This window comes from Stegodyphus dumicola, chromosome 5 (genome assembly GCF_044657685.1).
Source record: "Stegodyphus dumicola isolate Sdum_Otavi_A_Nest chromosome 5, ASM4465768v1".
Taxonomy (NCBI): Eukaryota; Metazoa; Arthropoda; class Arachnida; order Araneae; family Eresidae; genus Stegodyphus; species Stegodyphus dumicola.
The window spans coordinates 202,040,733-202,060,991 of NC_140772.1; the positions used below are offsets into that span (position 1 = coordinate 202,040,733).

The 20,259-nt window shown below is 32.6% G+C and overlaps 1 protein-coding gene across 3 annotated transcripts in view; it reads left to right on the forward strand.

Moving 5' to 3' along the window:
• Positions 1 to 20,259, forward strand: part of LOC118187679 (cGMP-specific 3',5'-cyclic phosphodiesterase-like) — an 883,923-nt gene that overhangs the window by 305,175 nt on the left and 558,489 nt on the right. For 2 of the 3 annotated variants that reach the window (XM_085817555.1, XM_085817557.1), the window contains one exon: positions 12,601 to 12,955. In XM_085817555.1, the coding sequence (XP_085673681.1) occupies positions 12,615 to 12,955 (341 nt within the window). In that variant the 5' untranslated portion in view covers positions 12,601 to 12,614. Of the gene's footprint in view, positions 1 to 5,101; positions 5,229 to 12,600; positions 12,956 to 20,259 lie in introns of those variants that run through there. The other variant, XM_085817554.1, reaches the window with a different exon arrangement.

A 20,259-nucleotide genomic window follows, 5' to 3' on the forward strand; every position in this document is an offset into this window, starting at 1 on the left:
ATTTTATGCCACATTTAATCGACTAAAATTGAATTTAGGTGAAATATTGGATGGAACTTGAGCTTTTACGACCATTTGATTAGAAGGATGAAAATCATTAAAATCTGCGTGGCATTGTTGCTGATATAATTTGAGAGAATTATCTTATTTTTCTATCGCAATTTTTATGTTGGTTTCATATCGCGTCAAAGGGAAAAATGTATGACTATGAATCGTATTTTTTGCATCGGTATTAGAGAAACATTACAGTTTCTCTCAATTCTTAGATGTATTACTCTCAATCTGCCTTAACTGCCTTCGAGTAATTCCGCTAGTAGTATAAAATTCCCTAACTGCAGTAGAAGTCGTTATCAACAGTTAGGAATACGTAAGTCTTTTGTACTTCACTGGCCTTGTCTTGATAGATATCGGATAGTCAGTAAAGATAAAATAACTAATATCGAAGGAAGGTTAAATGTCATAATAAGGCAACGGTTCTCAAACTTCCGTTTTCCATGAATATTATGGACTTAACATTAGTTATACACCATACCTTTGCTTTGGCATAAAAACGGAATAACTGCATCAAATTCTGGGATATCGCTTGCACGCGTTTACGTCTGCCCAGTGCTGAAAACCAGTCATAATGAGCGTTTATTTTACTGCCGGAAACTCGGGAACGCTTGAAATTCTGATAATGAGGTAAAAACCTGTGTTGATGTAGTACATCTTACTAACGGTGCCAGCAGCTAACTGAAGTGCGGAAATACGGTAGCGGTCAACGTCTGTCGTATAACAAACAACACGTAAAATCTGTTTTGCGAATTTCAAGTGTCTGCGGATAAATACTGTCAGTTCGTTCTTTTATTGTTAAAGTGGACTTTAACCTAGACGTGATCATCGTTACCATTTGTTTCCCTGAAACACATGAATGAATATCAGAACTTTTTCTTTAGTTATTTTTATAGTCACGGACATTTATCCTTTATCTGTACCTAAAGAAAATATTCCTTTTATTAAAGATAATAAACATTAGGTTCTTCGCTTACCTGTGTTGTCTCCATGTACACTGCGGAAAAAAAAATCTACAGGTTTCAGATTACGTCCAATGGGGCGTTGGCGTTTTTATAACGTTTTGTGTGTTACCTTTGTTTATTAAATATCATGTTTTTTTTTTTTTTTTTTTTTTTTTTTTTTTTTTTTTTTTTTTTTTGCACTTAAATTTATTCAATAGTAATGTCGCAAAATAATCAGCATATCTTTAGATTTTCCGATACACAGTTCCGCACGCTGGAGATAAAACGGTTTCAGTAGAGTATTGCCATTGCTCGCTTTGAAATCCTTAAGTTTGTTAATCAAAATTTCCTTAAAGTTTTTACAAAATAGGAAATCGATCATGAAACGAATTCCAAGTTTCAAATTTGGTCTTCCACATGCCCATATTCGTAGGAGGATTACGTCATTCAAAATTCGATGGCTCTGTGTACCGTTGTTTTATCATAATGCGAGAAATAGACATACATTTATGCAGATTTTTCATTATTTAATTTCTTCAAGTGTAATGCAGGACTCTAACATTTGATGGCAACAGTTTGAAAAGTGAAACGAACATTTAGAGTGATTCAACGTAAAACCGCAAAACGAAAACAATAGTCCTTCAGGGACAAAACGTTTTAGTTTTTGGACTAAAAAGGGACAGTTTTATATCACCCGTTCTACTGGGCCGACTGATAATGAGTTCAAATTGCGTTTTTCATGTCTCGAAAGTGCGACTTAGGAAATATATTAGATTTATATATAGCATTACTCTAACATATGTATTTTGACCAAAAAAATCGGCATTTTTCTGAATTAACATACCATTTGTTTTCCATATTTCGATTCTAACTATGCCTAAATATTAAATTTTGTCAAATTTGGTGCGAAATTTACTAAGAAATTCAAAAATTTATCTAGGCGCAATTTTTTCCGATTGCGACACGTATAATTTACTTGGCGAACTTTTTAATTTATAGCAACCTATGTTCCTTTCCATTTGTTCATTATAGACGAGCGGAAAAAAAGTCATCATTCATACTTTCAAGTACATTTCACAAAGTGCGTAAACCACATTTGGCGTTATTATGGCTAAAAAAATGTCAAATTTCAAAACGCGCCAATATGTAAATTCATGTATATCTTAGAAAGTTTGAATAAAAACTCTACTTTTTTTCAGCTATGCCTAGAAGTACATATACTTTAAAATGATGTTAAAAAGTTTATAGGTTATAATAAAAAAAAATTTCGAAAAATGTATAAAAAGTATTTAAAAATACAAAATTTCAACATAAATAATAAAAAAAAATTACGAATTATACTAAGCCTAAATTTTAAATTATGGAAGAAGGAATTATTAATTATTGGAAGAAGGAATCAAATAAATTTAATAAATTCAATTTACATTGAGGAGCTAAAATTTTGAGAGCTAAATTTTAAAAACTACTCGTTATAACCAAAACTACCATAAAAAAAGACTCACTTTGTTTTTTAAAACAGTTTTAATTAACAAAACACAATTAAGATAAAACATTACAATTAAGGGCGTTATAATTACACATTTAAGTTACAAAGAGTTACAATGTAAATCTCAGGGAAACAGCATTCTTAGTGTCTTGAGTCCAGCACATCGACTTACACAACTGCCCCATTTTTTCCGGCAGTTTACTATCCTGCAAACAAAAGCATGAAATTAATTATATAATTTAGAAAATATAAAACACAGCCCTCTAAAGCTTGATATGCATTGTTATCTTCTAAATCCCGGTAAAATACAAGTTACGGAAACTAAAAGTTTCGAGAATAGTAATATAAATAAATAAAAGGAAAATGAAAATGAAATCTTAAAAGGTTCAAATTTTAACGATCGCACAAAAGAGCTCTTGTAAAGTTTAATATGAGTTATCTGTAGAAATCATTAATAGAGTTGGCACAGTGAGAATGGCGATACAATTTTAGGATATTCCATGGATATGGATGTATACTGACATGGAAGCATTACATATATTCGATATATTTAAAAAAGAAAAATATGAAATTTAACTCCATAAAAATATTTAAAGTTTTTAATTACATAATTATAAGCCAAATGTATTTTTATTTAAATCAAATAGATCAAAAAATAATATTTTTAATTAGCATATATATTGCTTTTTAAATACGAATAGTTTAGTTCTTTAATTAATAACAGACGGATTAAATGTGAAAGAGTGAAATCTTAGGTACTTCCGAATGACAAAAGACTCAAAAGAAATAACGTAAAATCGTGTTTCAAGACCATTAACCTTTTTGAGCTAACAAAATATGTAAATTTCCGATTACCTGGCGTGCTTCAGAAACATAACTAATGCTAGTTATTATTATTATTATTATTATTATATGTTGTTGTACTGCAGAGACACCGGGTAAATATTTAATTAAATTCCAGATTTTAATTATAAGCATACATACGAAATCAATTTTTTTCGATTATCATTTCTTCCTTTAACATACAAGTACTTATCATAAAAATATTACAGTTAAAAAATTCCTCATAAAATTTCTAGAAGCAGGTTTAAAGCTCATAATCTTAATTCATATGCAGCATAAAGCTTTAGGACATAGTTATTAATTTTCAAAGACGCTTAGAAATGTTAATAAGAGCAAAGTTTTTAAATAGTAATCAAGTAGAGATATTAACTTAAAAATTCCTGACGGCAGTATTCAAATTCAGTAATGTGAGCTGGAATTTTTCTCGAGAAAAGCTTTCTCAGAACATAACATAATTTAACATAAACCGGTGTTTTTTAAACGTCATAGCATAATTAATTATGAACTGCAGCAATATAAACTAAACAAAGAATAAAATTATTTGCATACTGCAAAAACTTCATTATGTAGCTGGCTATCAATTAATCATTTTATTCGATGATATATTACTTAACTTTACTTAATTAAATTAAATTATATTTTTAATATTTACCCAGAATTCTCAGAAAACAAAAAACAGTAGAATTTACAATTACTTTCATCTTGAGTGGAAGTAATATATGAGAAATTAAGTAGTGAATTGGCAACAAAGACGACATAATTTCTCAAAAAACTTGGGAACATTGTGTTTCTGTTCAATACAACTTTGCGTGTGTATTTAATCAAGTGAGAAAGAATAGACTGTAGCACCGCGGGTATGTTTCAAGGCACCTACTTTGATATGCCATCAGGAATAATAATAGGCATATAATGTAAATTAATGCACGATTTTGTTTTTGAACAAATGCGTTTAAAATTGCCGCTTATAACCGCTTAATTGTTGGACGATATTTATAAGAATGCTTCCTAATTTGACCTGTTTTACCTAATAGCTAATTTTATTTCTTAATTACTAGAGATCTTTGGAAGTGAACGAAGTATAGTTTCATAAAAATTTGAACATAAAACCTATTCAACTCTCAGTGCACCTGATGCCGAACCTCAAATTATCTTCAAGATAATTATAATTATTGAGATACTTTTGTGTGTAACTGTTATTAATCATTGAAACTGATGAATCATTGAAACTTGATAACTGTTATTAATATTGAAAATTAAGATTAGTATACTTCTCGCAGTTCATTTTATAACAGATATTTTGCGTGACACTTGTTTACGAAAAAAATAACGTTTCACTGTCAGCGCATGACGAAATTTTTAAATCTGAAGGAAAGTAAACATCGCACACGTGAATCACCCCTCAATTAAGCAGGGCTAAAATGCGTCACTCACATAGACCCAAAATAGCACTACAGTACCTAAAAATAACAGCCATCTTGCCGACCTCTTCGTTTATATACGATACAATACGGCATCGAAGAGAAAAGATTAAAAATAGTTCAATGCACCCCTTTCAAAACGGAGTGCACAATATAAATCGCTGTTGTCCAGACATTTCTGAGTTTCGAATAACTCAACCGAATACTGACCAGTCGTCTACAGTATAAAGTCTTCTTCAGAAAGCTAACTCTCTTTACACTTGACACTATTTTTCGAAACTGTGGCAGTGACGTCATGAAGTGCTCCACTCTGGGATCCTCAGAGGTAATGATGCGAAAAGTTTCTTGCTTAAAGTGACCAGCGTAATTTGTAAGTAATAAGACGTGTTTGTTGATTGGAACTGTTAATATACTTAACAATGCGTTTGGTAAAGCTATTGCGGTGCGTGGAAAATCAAGATTTTAATGATTCTTCAACTACCTGCTGTAAGTAAATATAAAATAAATTCCCAGTTATTTTATGTCTTTAAAAAGTGTGATAATTTTAGCCGAATATTTGACTTCTCATTAAGAAATCATTTTATATACTCTGCCTGTGAATTATTAAATGCAGTTTTATTTGCTTGAATAATTCGGTTGATATGCGCTGTAATATTTTTGCTTAAATACCAGACCTTTTTAGTGTCTTTGAATGTGTAATTTAAAAATTCCTATGAAAATGTCATATTAATGAATTGTTTTTAACGAAAAAATAACTGAGAGTTTTTGAATTATATTTGCCCTTTCAATAGTTAGCCGGTACTTGCCGGTGTTCCCAATTAGGAACACATAGTAAAATATTTGAAATATTTATTAGTTTTTTAATTTTACGTAACAGATCATTCCTTTCAGTACCCGTTTTGTATAAAACTGCCTATTGAAATACTTTGTTTCAAAAAATAATATAATATATTCAAAAAAATAAAATAATATATTTTTATTTATTGTATCCTTTATTTTTTTATGAATTTCTTTTTCATTATTTGTTAAATAATAAAAAGAAATCCATAAAAAATATATTATGTATTACATATTTATTTTACTATATTTTTATTATCCCAAAGAGGCAATTTGCCCAGAAGGACTATTTAGGATTTTGCGGCGACCACTCTAAAACGGCGTTTTATTTTTCAAATTGTTGCCACCAAATATTAGAGCCCTGCCTTATATTTATAGAAATGAAGGAATGAAGAATCTGCATAAATGTATGTATGTGTCTCGCATTGTGGAAAAATGACGGTACCTAGAGACATCAAATTTTGAGTAACGTAGGCCTCCACTTGAATATGGGCATCTAGAAGCCCAGATTTGGAACTTCAAATTTGTTCTATTATCTATTTCATATTTTGTAAAACTTTAACGAATGCTTGATTAACAAACTCAAGGATTTCAAAGCGAGCAATGGCAACACTATAAAAAAAATATCTCGAACGCGCGAGACTGTGTATCGGAAATTCTAACACTATTCTCTTTTTAAATATTTTGTGATATTGCTGTTGAATCGAATATTATGTTTCAATTGCCAAAAACATGATATTTAGTAAATAATAAACGTTAATTTAAAATCTGAAAGCATTCAGATTTTTTGCTTTATTTATTTATTTATTGATATTTATCGTAAATAGACATTTTAGGGCACTTCTAGTTTCTTTTAAGTTTATTGATGCGGAAACCATAGAAACTAAATTAAATATTTTCTTATTAGCCGTTCAGACGGTTTATTGGTTAGAGATGCATGACTGCGATACCAAAGGGTCCGGGTTCGAATCCCGGAGAAGGCAAGGATGTAAATTTATCTGTCTCATCATAGGAGGTAACGGTAGCCGCCTATTAGATGCCTCTACAATAAAATGGCCATCACTTAGTAGAGGCCAATCCGTTATGGGCAAGTGTCCGCCATCGGGGGAAAAATCTTATTAATTCTTAACGACTGTAATACGAACGTGCAGTGCAGATGAATTCAAAGAATAGTGTGATCTATTCCCAAGTGGTTAAAAAACCCCAAATCATATTTTATATGAAAACCTTTTAGTTGCCTTTTTCTAAATAACAAACGGAAATGAAAAAGAAATTTTAAAACGAAATAAATAAATTAAATACAAAATTGCAAATTTCTAGTTCTATTTGTATATAACAAGTCACGAACTAACACACGAACAAGTCACAGTACGTTGATTCGATGATAATTATAAAGATAATTCATTATTTCTAAACATTTAACAAAAGCTAACAGCACTGCAAAAAAAGTTATCTGTTCATTTAGAGATAATATAAATAAACATTATAAGTTACCAAAAACTGCTGAAGTTGCTGAGGAAAAAAAAAAAAAAAAAAGAATTTGCAAGAAATATGACAGAAAACAGGGAAAACAATTGAGTAAAATAATGCAAGGCATTCCACTACAAAGCTAACAACATTTTCTGACAGATACGATAGTATCCCTCATCTCTACTTAACATCTTTCAAAAACTTATTGAAAGTGGCAATTTTTCTACTATGTTGCATTATGTTCGTTACTGTAAATAAAAATTCATCTGTAAACTTTAGCTGCAGTTTTACTTTTCCATAATTTTAACTTTTAAGAATCAAGTTTTTTAAATTAATATCTACATATTCAAGGTAAATGTTAAATTTTAGCTGCAGTTTTACTTTTCCATAATTTTAACCATAACCATAATTTTAAGAATCAACTGTTTTAAATCAATATCTACAGTGTCAGGGTAAATGTAAATTTTAGCTGCAGTTTCACTTTTTCATAATTTTAACTTTTAAGAATCAACTTTTTTAAATTAATATCTACACTGTCAAGGTAAATGTAAACTTTTCCATAATTTTAACTTTTAAGAATCAACTTTTTTAAATTAATATCTACACTGCCAATGTAACTGTAAACTTTAGCTGCAGTTTTACTTTTCCATAATTTTAACTTTTAAGAATCAACTTTTTTAAATTTATATCTACAAGGCATAACTATCCTATTCAGTAGAAAATTAGTATCTAAGTGATATAAAATTATGATATAAGCCTTACCGTATATCATCGGGAACAGACTCGACAAGAATCAGAAGTTTCTTTTGATAGTTGTTATTAATGCTCACTTGTCTGACCTGTAGTCAGCCCAAGCCCACAAAATTCCTCGTGGGAAGGAGCGCAAATTTAAGCTTGTTGTTGGCAACAGCCTTGAGCGTCATACAGGTGACAGCGCGATTTAGCTCAGTTCGGCCCCCAAATTTTGATGGAGAGAACCACGGGGGGGCGGGTCCAAGGGTCTCCCATCCTTCTTCCATTACCATCAACCTCTCGAGAGGACGTTTGGTTGGCCGCATAATTAGAGTGCCCCATGCCTCACGGACACTAAGCATTTACAAATATCCATGCGGTCTCTAAGATTCGAACCCTGGCCCTTCGGCACAGCCTCCAACGACGCTAACCACTATTACTTATTGGGCGGCTCTTTTGGTTGTTTTTGACTGAAAGTATTTTTACCCTGGTCATTTAAAGAGCCACCAGTTAAGCTCAATAAAGAAAATTTGCTGTCAACAATTAGCAACCAGCATGGGGCTTTACAATAGATAACAATCGATTTTTTAATTGATTATCAATGTTCTTTATTTATTACTTGTATAAAATGTTTTCGTATAATGTACTGCATACATTCCATAAAATGTTGGTCTTTACAGATTCTCATTATATATTGTAGCTAATTTGTCAAGTGGAGTATGTAGCTGCAGGACATACACACACAGGCGTGTCATCAATGTAATTAAAATTCTGTAAGAATGATATAAGTAAAATCTAATTGAATTTTTTACCTTTCGATAGTTGTTTTTTATTTGGGCTGCGCCCGCTACTGATACTCTTCGATAGAGGACAGCTTGCTCATTAATTATTGAAGCAGATTGATAAAAACTAGCACAAATGTGTACTAAAATTTTGTTTAAATTACTAAAACTTCCGTTGAAAATTTTTTAGCAGTTCCTTGAAAAAGTTCACAAGGATTGTGAACTGGTTTTTGTGCTACATTTTGTTTTGAAATTACCTCTAATTATTTATTCTCTCACTTCCAGGATTAATAGCCTGGTTTGCCCATTATGATATTTTCAATCCAACTCAATGATTTGTAAGCTTTGTTTTAGAACCAAATGGCTATCCTGTATCAAAAACTAAAAATTTTCATTTTACCCTCTTATATATATATGTTATTATGAAAAAACTGAGAGCCTTGAAGCATTTAAAGCATCTGTGCTAAATCAGAAATTTTTCAAGAAGGTATCCCTCTCCTTTGGTATGTAACCGTTGATTGCTTTGCTGGATTGACAGAATTATTCATTTAATTCTGCTTAATCATATTAGGGTACCTGAATAGAAGGATATCTTTTTTCTGTTTATATTTTAACAATGTGGATTTAAATGATTTAGCATTCCTCCCTTTTTTTTAAATATGTTTTGAAAAAAAATTTTTACATTGAGATTTAATTACTATCTTGATTTGGCTGTCATTAACACTTTCTAATGAAAACTGGCTGACATTTACATAATGCATGAATAAAAGCGTGAAAACCCATTCAATCTCCAAGACTAGAAACTGACGGTAAATTATCAGGTTTTTCAGACTTTAGCCGATAGACCACTTTGCCCAATTAACCGATTCTTAAAAAGAACGTTTTCTGCTAAAGATGCTTTGATCTTCAAAATGATGGCGGTCCCTAAGGAATTAATTTTAAAAAAACGTAATTGGCATTTAATGTAAGATATTGTTAGGAAAATACTGTAAGCTGTAAAGGGGGATGCGACATCACTTCCCAACTAAGATTCAAGAATTTCATACGTGTTGTTAAAAGATGCGTAAGGCCTCGCACTGTGGTAGCAAAATACGATTCCTTTGCGAATTTCCAATCCTAGCCGTTTTGCTTTGATTAAACTTAACTCAGTGGCTCAACAGCCCTAGTGGGCCACGGCCTGCAGTGCCCCGAAATCTGCTTTCTTGACCTTGGGCCCCGTAGTGCACCAGCATATGCCCTGGGCAAGTGGTCAGCTTGTCGCAGGACCCTCGGTGTTTAGTCCCCAACCTTACTAGGTACTCATTTTATCGACTCATTCAAGGGATGAAAGGCTAAGTCAACCTTGCCCACCCCCGGGATCGAACCGCGGACCTGTGGTGAAGCTGTGCGACCCACCTTAGCCACTTTTTCTCTTTGATTGCTTCCACCAGTTTCATAAGTTTGTTACAGTAAGCATCTGAATTGATTATTTGGTTACTTAGTAGCAGCTCAGAATGCACAACACATTTGCAATCCTATACGTAATTGACAGCATGATCTTTTTCTGATGCACTTGAGCTTTCGATATGATTTGTTTTGATTCATCATGCTTGGACCACGATCTTTTTCGGTTAATGTTATTGTCGACGATCCATTTTTCATCAACAGTGATAATTCGTTTCAAAAAGGGTAGGTTGCATTACGTTTGAAATGCGCATCACAACTATTGATTCGTTGTGTTAAGTCAATTTTTTCAGTTCATGCGGTTCATGCTTCTTAACAAATCCAAGACACTTTATGTGATTTCCAATTGTTGTGTATGATATATTTAACCGCTTTGCAATCTCTCGAACAGTTATATGACGATTAAATTCAATTACGGCTTTAATTTTGTCTCCATAGACTTCAAAAGATCGGCCAGAACACTGGTCATTTTCAAGTAAAACTCTCCTGAACGAAATTCTTTAAACCTATTCTATCACATGTGTTCTGTTAAGCAATTAGCGCAATAAAATTCACATATGTCTTTGTGAGCCTCAGCCACCTTCTTGACTTTATGAAAATAAAAAAGTAAAATATATCGAAAATGTATTTTTTTGCTCCCTTTGTTAAAACTGACCATAATCTAACAGTTTATAGAAAGCCACAGTTTGTTTCTGTAGCAACTTAAATGTATCAAACCTCAAAAGGAAAATTATATAAGACTGTAGCTGCCAAACCTCAAAAGAAAAATGATATAAGACTGACATAAGAACAATAAAATGAATATAACGCTTGTTTGTGCAAACCGAAATTACTTTCTTGGCAACCCAATATTTATATAATCAAGTAATGTATAAATATATTTTTTCAAAAGTGTTTAGGTATCGAATTTTTCAGGTGTTCTCCTGTTGCCCATTCTTCGCTAAACTATCATGATGATGTTTAATGCCCAGACCAGTCAATACTTAAATTACCTTAGCTCCCACCTGGGGGGGAGAATAACGCTCATAGTGGGAAATTATGCTGTCAAACTGAAATGAATTTAGTAATAAGCTGTCACTTTCGGTGTAAATGTAACATCAGAACATGCCCATGAAATATATCATGGCAAGGACAGCAAGACTGCGCGTGTCGTTGGCAAGAGGCTTGAACATCATACAGGTGACAGTACGACTTTGCTCAGTTCCGCCCCCAATTTTGACAGAGAGCTTCCTGGGGAAGCTGGGTCCGGGGTTCTCTCACTCCTTTTCCCCTACCAGCAACATCTAGAGAGGACTTTTGGCTCATCGCATATTAAGAGTGCTCCCATGCTGCACAGACATTATACATTTCAAATATCCCTGCCTTCTCAGGAATTCGAACCCGGGCTCTTCGGTACAGCAGTCAGCGTCGCTAAGTATTGTCCCGGTTGGGCGGCAAACACCTATCTTCTCTATAAAAACGAACATTAATTTAAAAAAACATGTAAAAAAAACTGAAAAGTTTCAGACGTTTACGTCCAAAAAGGCGTTTTTTTTAACATTTTGTGTGTTACCTTTATTTATTAAATATCATGTTTTTCGTACTTAAACCATAAAATTCACTTCAAGAGCAATAGCAAAATAATTTTCAATTGAGCATATCTTTAGAACTTCTGATACACAGTCTTGCGCGCTGGATATAAAAATGTTTGTTTTTTGTTTTTTTTTTTTTTTTTTTTTTTTTTTCTGTACAACGTTGCCATTGCTCGCTTTGAAATCCCTGAGTTTGTTAATCAAAAATTCGTTAAAGTTTTACAAAATAGGAAATCGATAATAAAATAAATTCCAAATTTCAAATTTGGGCTTCCAGATGTCTATATTCGCAGCAGGATTACGTCATTCAAAATTGGATGGCTCTAGGTACCGTTGTTTTATCACAGTGCAAGAAACATACATACATTTATGCAGATTCTTTATTATTTAATTTCTTCAACTATAATTTCTTCAAATACAGCCCGATAATATTTGGTGGCAACAGTTTGAAAAGTGAATTATACATTCAGAGTGATTCGACGCAAAATCGCAAAACGGAACAATAGTCCCTCAGGGGCTCCTTTGGACTAATGAAATTTAACAAAATAATTTCTGGCCAAAATTTCTTTTTAATTAACGCAACGGATAAAATCTCTTGAATTTTTAAAGCTTCAGATTTATTTCACGAAGCTCTTTTATCGTAAAATCTGAAACGGTAGATATATATGAATTGTCTCAACTTTCGCAAATGCATAATTTATAGTCTTTAATATATTTTCGAGAATTTGCTTTAAGGTACCGCAAATTTGGTTATTGCAGTTTGAATCAAAAAATCATAACTCTTTTCCAAACAAATTCTGCAAGTCATACATTCTGAAGTTAAAACGTAAAGAATTATAACACTTTAATTATGAAACTTTGCTAATTTAAAGACATACTTTCCCCTTAGCTCACGCTGTTAATACTAACGCTATTTATACTTAAAATAAAGTTGTAAAATGTTGTTATTTAATTATTGTTATCTGTGCTTTGAGTTTTTCATAGTTAAGTACGATTTTTACAGCAGTGTGTATGTACTTGCAGTACTTGGCGCCGAAATGGCAGAACTGGACATAGTACCAGAAGATTCGAATGGAAACTGTGCGTTTCGAACGCCAACCACAGAACATATCCGAGAATCGTCGGTAGCTCAGTATTTGACGGAACACTCCCGCTTCTCTCGTCAATGGTTCGTTCGCAATGCTACTCCCGAAATGATATCTGAATGGCTGCTTGGGCACGGATACGGACCAGATCTGGAGCTGCTGGACAATGTATCATCTTTGACAGATTCCTACGCAAGGGCCACCAGCAGTGGCAGAAATTCGGTCACTTCAGAGCTATTTCAAGACATGGTCATTTGTCCCAAGAAAAAGAAGTCGACCATGTCCAACAATCTGTAAGTAACTGTCCAATTTTTCTCCCGTTTTCATTACCTTAATTTCCAGATTTCTTGGTGCGAAGTTTAAGCGAAATCAAAAGTAAATGCTATACGCTTTGTTTTCAAGCTCAGAATGCATTGAAAGAATGCAGGTCAAATCACGAAAAAGAATCTGATGTGGACACCACTTGGACTGCCTTGTACGACCTATTAAATTATGCTGCATATCATTTAAAACGCTGTAATACATTTGAACCTATTCAAGCGAATTATTCCAACTTAATTAACCAATCCCTCGAGGTACGTTGGAAATGACATCAAAAATTTCAAATTTTGTTATTAATTTTTTTTTGTCAATTCTTGTCGTAAGAGGGTCAAACTTCTTTATTTTCTTATAACGGGTATAAAACTTTCCCAAATATAAGTATAGGAACTGAGAGACCGCATTAAAAGTTAAATTTCGTTATTTGTCAAAATATTTTTTTTTTCAGTTTGGCACTAATAAGATATGAAAATTATCATCATTTAAAACACTTCTGTAACTGAAAGTGTATGACCATGACCAACGACTGCGAAAATAAAGGCCTGGTAAGGATTTTTAAGCTGCATAAGGGGAGGACGTGTATATATTCCTTTAGTATTATCGATTGGAATAAAAAGCGGAGATGCACAACTAGATATTATAACAGTCCATATGCAAAATTTCAACGTTCTACGACTAATCGTTTTTGAGTTAGGCGAAATAGATACTTTCCTAAGTACAGACATCCATTTAAAATCCATTTTGAATCCATTTACTATCCTTTTTGGAATAAAGAGTAAATTATTCTGTCCGTACCTACAGATGCCACTCAAAAAAGTAAAAAAAAAATGGATTCGGGAACAGCCAAAATTGATAGTTCCCTTGAAATCTGATAATCAGACTAAAATTTTCCGCCATTACAGTAAAACTTTTACTACGTCCAAGGACGTAAAAATAATAATCTGTGATTGCCTGAAGTTATTTAAAACACGTTGAAGTTGATATGAAATATAACTCTTACGGAACATAATTTTCCCACAGAAGCGGTTTACATTTAATTGGTAATCCTTGATGTAAATTTTCTTCATGTGAAATGAAAGAAATGTAGGTTCGAGGAATATAAGGATCTACCACAAGTTCCATTATTAGTATTATTTTTTTGAAATTTTTACTCATGCTTTGCGATTTAAAGGCGAGTCATCATAAATAAAGTTGAAAAACCATCATAGGTTAAGTTGGCCTTGAAACTTTAATTCTTTAAATATTTATCCTAAACATGCGCTTCTTATTATGAAATTACCTAAAATAATGTGCGTAACTGTATGAGAAAAATTTCAGCACAGAGATAGGAAGATTTTGTAAATTAAGGTCCAAATTTGTTTTCTTATGTTTTCTGTAGAACAAAAAGTCAAGTCTGTTCATCTTTTATTATAAGTTAAAAATTTAATTTTAAGCAAAACGCTTCTTATTTTCACGAGGAAAATTCCCAGAGATATTATATAATAATTAATATTTATTCTGACTTGGCTTCAATTAAATTAATGTGCGATTTTAACCAAATAGACGGAATATTAATTGCTGTAAACTATCAACTTTTGCTTCGTAGTTTCTCCGAAATTTTCGAAATTTTGAGCATATTTTTAGGAATGTTTAATTTCGAATCACAAATATGCATTGGAAAGTAATGTCATGTAAACTAAATGTGTTCACTAATATCTCTGAGAGTTCTGAACGGAAATATATCTTTATTTACCTTATTAAAATATTATAATATTTTACTAACTGGAAATTTTACACTACGAAGATAATGTAAAATATTGGATTTGGTATTTTCACAACATTCACAACCACTTCACTGAAAACGGTCTTATAATAATGCTAACTTATTATGGGGAATTTTGTAATTCGAACAGCTTAACTTGTATCAATATTTAAGTAAAAAAAGCCTGCAACCTTTTTTTCCGAACACAATGTATGAATAATATTAACAGGCGCATCCTATAACATTTAACCATAGTCAGCTATATATTATAGCAGAGGAAGGGGAAGAAGACGTAATGCCAATCTTTTAAGTTTATACCTATATAAATGGTATACCTTGAAAATCTATTTTGTCAGTGATCAATCAAAACATATGAGTTAATGGACCGCTGGAACATCATCAGTGGATGTCGTAAATTATATTAATATTAATCAAAGTACCGAACAGTTAAGAAATCTTGTCCTGAGAAAAAATGAAAAACAAGAGAGGCAAGATATTTGGCTAAGCTGAAAAATATCAAACTTAACCTGTTATGTCCTCCTCCATTGTTTTATAAACGTGAAAACCGTCTAAGTCAGAATATAAAGTCTCCCTAACTTCTGTGTGAGTAAACTGTGATCGCTAAAATTATGACTGCTAAGTTATTAATTTATTTATTTTACAAATGCTAAACATTAGCGCTTAAGCCATTAGTTAATGGGATTTTTAGCAATATCCTCATATTGAGAAAGTGCAATACAATTATTTAAATGTTCAAAATTCATAAGCTGATGGGAGTCACACAAAATACTGTTTGAGGAATCCACCACTCCAATTCCGTAGAAGTGGTCTTGCAAACAGTCATATCCGGTCATACGTCTATAGCTTCTGCTGTCTTTCTTGAAAAACTGGGAATTAACGTTATCTCTTCCCCCCAAATCCTCCATCTCTTATCCGTAATTTATGAAAGTTTGTCATGCAAAATATACTTACGTTATTTCATATAAATTAATGATTCCAATTTCTATCGTAAATGTTGAAATTGACCGACCACTGTTACGTCTGATCGGGATTCACACTATAAGTATTGTAGCGGGACATGCGAAAATGATGTTACAATATTTTAGAGAGTGTACAAAAGGCACTAAGAGATGCCGAAAATCAGGGTATCCTTGTTACCATATATATAAACCTAATTTCATTAAAAGTAAATCTTATTAATTGTGGTTTCACCGTTATTATCTTTTATTTGTAATTCCTGATTTTACCAAACTAGAAGGCCTCGCTATACTTATAAACAAACATACCCATCAACAAACGTATCATCATTAGGGCTGTCCTCTTGAGATAACCAGTGTGTTCTGCACTGGTGGCTCAGGGTGCCTAGACAGTTACTCGAAAAGGCCTCCGTTCCTTGCATAAGGTAACTGGACTTTGTGAACTGCATTAATACATTCGATAATTAAAAAAGTATAATAATAATAATAGTATAAAACAAATTACACTTATAAGGTATTTCTCCCGCCTTCCTAGCGTGCCTTCGTGGTGTAGTGGTTCTGCACGCCGGGCCGGTACTCCAGAAGTCCGTGGTTCGATTCCCGGCGAAGGCAATTGCTCATTTGTCATCTTGCCTGCTTCCCAAAAAAACGTCCTAATGTCTCTACACACTTAAATCATAAAATGAGATCCTTCAACATTATCTTATATGAAGAGGGTAAAAGGAACAACTGTACAGAAGTAATAATAGACCTCTGTTTTGGAACAAGTACTCCCTCAACATACTCTATACTTAACATACAATCATCCATAAATTAACATGCATTTACAATATTTTCATATTACTTATCTGTACTAATTTCACTTATTTTTTATATCCACTTCGTTTTTAGAATAATTATAAAATTCGTATTCAGAATTTTCAACAAAATTTCAAAAATATAAATTGAAATAAAATATTTCAAAAATATAAATTGAAATAAAATATTTCAAAAATATAAATTGAAAATAAAAACTTTACTTAATAGCCTTCCCTAAAATAGTTTAAAATGTAAGACTGCTTTACTCACTTTACTAAATTATTAGAATTCATATTTCTAATATTATTAAATTATATTTTTTCATATTACAGTGTTACATTTTCAATGTCCAATTTATTAACAAAAATATCAGTTCCCAATGTGGATTCAATTCCGCAAAAGCAGAAGTGAAAATAATTTTCTGGCACCTAACTTCAAGTGTAAATTTAATCCTTTAACTTGAAAATATCCTAATTCATTCGCATATGAGCAAGATCAAGGTATGCAGTCCGATGACCTTGAAAGCACTGGAATGATTTGAAACGTTAGCACTCGGAAAACATTCGTCATTTTACTACGAGTATAAACAAACGCTGAATTATTTTTTAAAGGTTGGCACTAGATTTCATTTTTAAGCACTCTCAGCAGTTGTCTGATTCGATTCATTTTTCAGGTTTTCATATCGCTGTTGAATCACCACATAAGCTGGATTAAATTTCGAGGTATGGATTTTGACTTAAAACATTTAAAATTTGTAAGACACTTGTTTTGGCACGATTCTGTGTAGTTGACTTGCTGATTCCAGGTTGTTCACATAGATTGACGATTGACGGAACCGTGGATATCTTGAAGATTAGATCATGAAGGCATTAACTACCTAATTCTCTTTCACAGTCGTAGCCACAATGTTGATGATAACACTCCTGTGAAGCACAGGCACACTTTGATGATTTAAAACACCTTTTTTTTTTCTAAAGATATAAAAGATGGCCGTTTTCACTGACGTTAGAACTTTTCGACTTACAAATAAGCAGACACATTTATTGAACTTTTGTAGATATTTTACGGAAATCCACTTGGGAAATAATGTTCCATTCCGCAAGCGAGATTCAATTATAATACAATCAAACTCAGAGGGTAACGACTAGTAGAAATTTTGATGGCGTAGAAATGTTGATCCATAAAGAATAGGAAATCGGAGGTGAAGGCAGATTAAATCTTCATGTTTTATTTCAGCAAACCTGTTGTGGACACAATTAAGTTGGCGCATTATTGTGCTTGTACCAAAAAGCTTACATTTTAGATAATTTTGCAGTAAGAAAGGAGGAACAGACAGACTGCAGTCTAGCTAGGCAAAAGCATAGAAAGAAGAGCGTTGTGTTCAAGTTGAAATCTTAATTTAGACTGAGTTAATTTTGCTTCTCAATGCATTTTGATTTGATAGTTAATATTACGGTTAACTTACTATTGGCTGCTAGAGTTTTAGTTCCATTTACATCACCAGAATTATGTAAGAATAATATGACATGAATTAATCTAGAAATGGCGCAGTGCAGAGAGAGGTTACTATTTTTAGAACTGAGAAGGGAAATTTACGTTGCTAATTTAATATTTTACATATTATTTATTTTTCTTACATGTGTGTATGTATACAACACACAGAAGAGAAGCTATCAATTACATCTATCATTAATTCGTCCATTACTAATTCCGAAAAACGTGATTGAATCGTTCGACGAGAGTTTGAGTAGATATATTATTCCAGCTGCACAGCGCAAAAAGTAAATGTGGCTCTTAATCATATACAAGTTATATATTTTCCAGTAAATGCTATAACCATAATTCAACCATGTGATCAATAGGATTATTAGAGGTAAGGAGAACAGCGCCTAATGTATAACAGTGATGACCAAAACTTCAATAAAAGGAGGAAGGGAAAGGAAAAGAAACTTACAGTTTTGATTAAGAGTGTTAAAATTCACTTGTTCACTAAACTTAGAAATTCTGTTTTAGAATGATTGAATTTCTTCTAATTGGAGGGGAGATGCTCATAAAAGCTGCATTAGCTTTCTTAATAGGGCAACTGAGATGAGATTTAAAGGTTAATTTATTGCCCACGATAATGCCTAAATACTTTGCTTTATTGGCAGTGGGTATTTCAGAATTATTAATCTTGATGTTGCCAGTAGTAGGAATATTTGTGCTATGTATATTCTATAGATGATAGTGTTGCATTTTGCACTACTAACTTTTGATTTTCCGTATTTTGAGAGCATAAAAATGTTAGCAGCGATTTCAAAGCATACATGGCATTCATAGATTTGGTAAAGAAGTCAGTTTCATCTGCATATTTTAAGATTTTGATCCACAGGGGATTAGGCGTGTCATTATTAGATATGTTGAAAATTGTGGGTCCTAAGATAAAGCCTTGGTGATATCACTTCCGATAGATGTTTCAGCCAAGTAGGCGTTCTTTCTTATCAAGTTGTCTTCAGTAAAATGTTCTTTATCCATCTGAACAAGCTACACACCTTTCTACAAATTATCATTTCCAAATTTCGCCCCTCTTTTTTTTTACGTTTCCTCTTCATACTTTTAAACTCCGATTTTAAATAAATTAGTTTTTTAAATTTAAATTTTGATCTTGAAAGTTCTATCTGTAAGATAACTCTTGACCTAATTATTAACTGAAAGCCATCGTCTGTTGCAACTACGACTAAATTTGAACTCAATTGGTTAATCACAGTCTTCCAGAACCTTTCTCGAACCAGTTATAACCACGCCCTAATAAATATTAGGCGCTGCATATATTTTCTACTGCACCCCAAGCTAAAACGAGTAAGTTATTTTTTATTATCTCTTCCGCAAGGGAAAGTGTAAGAACATTTTCACACCCCTACGAAACGTCTCTCCGGAAAATAATACGCTTGTCTACTGAAGAGTTTTTGTCTTACAGTAGAAAACTGTTACTGAAGAGTTTTAGCTTTAGTAACAGTTTTCGATTATTGTTTAAATGGTCGAAGGACCATTTAAACAATAATGCTCCAAGTCAAAATCCCAAAGCTGCCCATCCGTTTACCTCCTGCAACGAAAGGCTTCTCGAAAATTCACCTCTAAAAAATCTTTTTTTCAAGCACACTTTCTTTCCTTATGGAGAGCTTTCGGTAACTCTGTATCTTATTCAGGGAATAGAAGGCATTCTCTGTGTCTGTAACATAGAGAGAAGAGAAAGGATCTTTTATTCCCAATCTAATTGTTTAACTTTTACAGGCGCCTGGAGTTCATCGCCCAACGCCTATTTTCTCAACATTTCCTGCCTAGGAATCCACAACATTTAGAATTAAACCTGGAACCAGAAACTGTTGCAACTATGGAACATGTTATCTTTTCCTAAGTTCAGATGTCTGATATAATTTGAAAAGAGCTCCAATGTATAATTCAGTGTATAATGGAAATATTAATAACATAGAAAATGTTTTATGTTTTACTTTTCCGTTAACAAGGGTCAAATGAGTTAAGGAACCGACTTAAACTGCTGGTTTTATTGGTCTTCACAGTTTTTATTTTGGAAACGGCAGTTGGTGGATCATCTCATCATGCTCAGAAACGTCAGTACTGCTGTGATTGCTTAATTTATTAAAGCTAAGGACACGAAGACTCAAGGCTAACTTCCTAAGAAGGAAAGCCTTCGTAGAGGATTTCCAAATGGAAATTTACTCGTGTTTACATTCTTCACAAGGAAAATCACAATAGCCTCACTTAC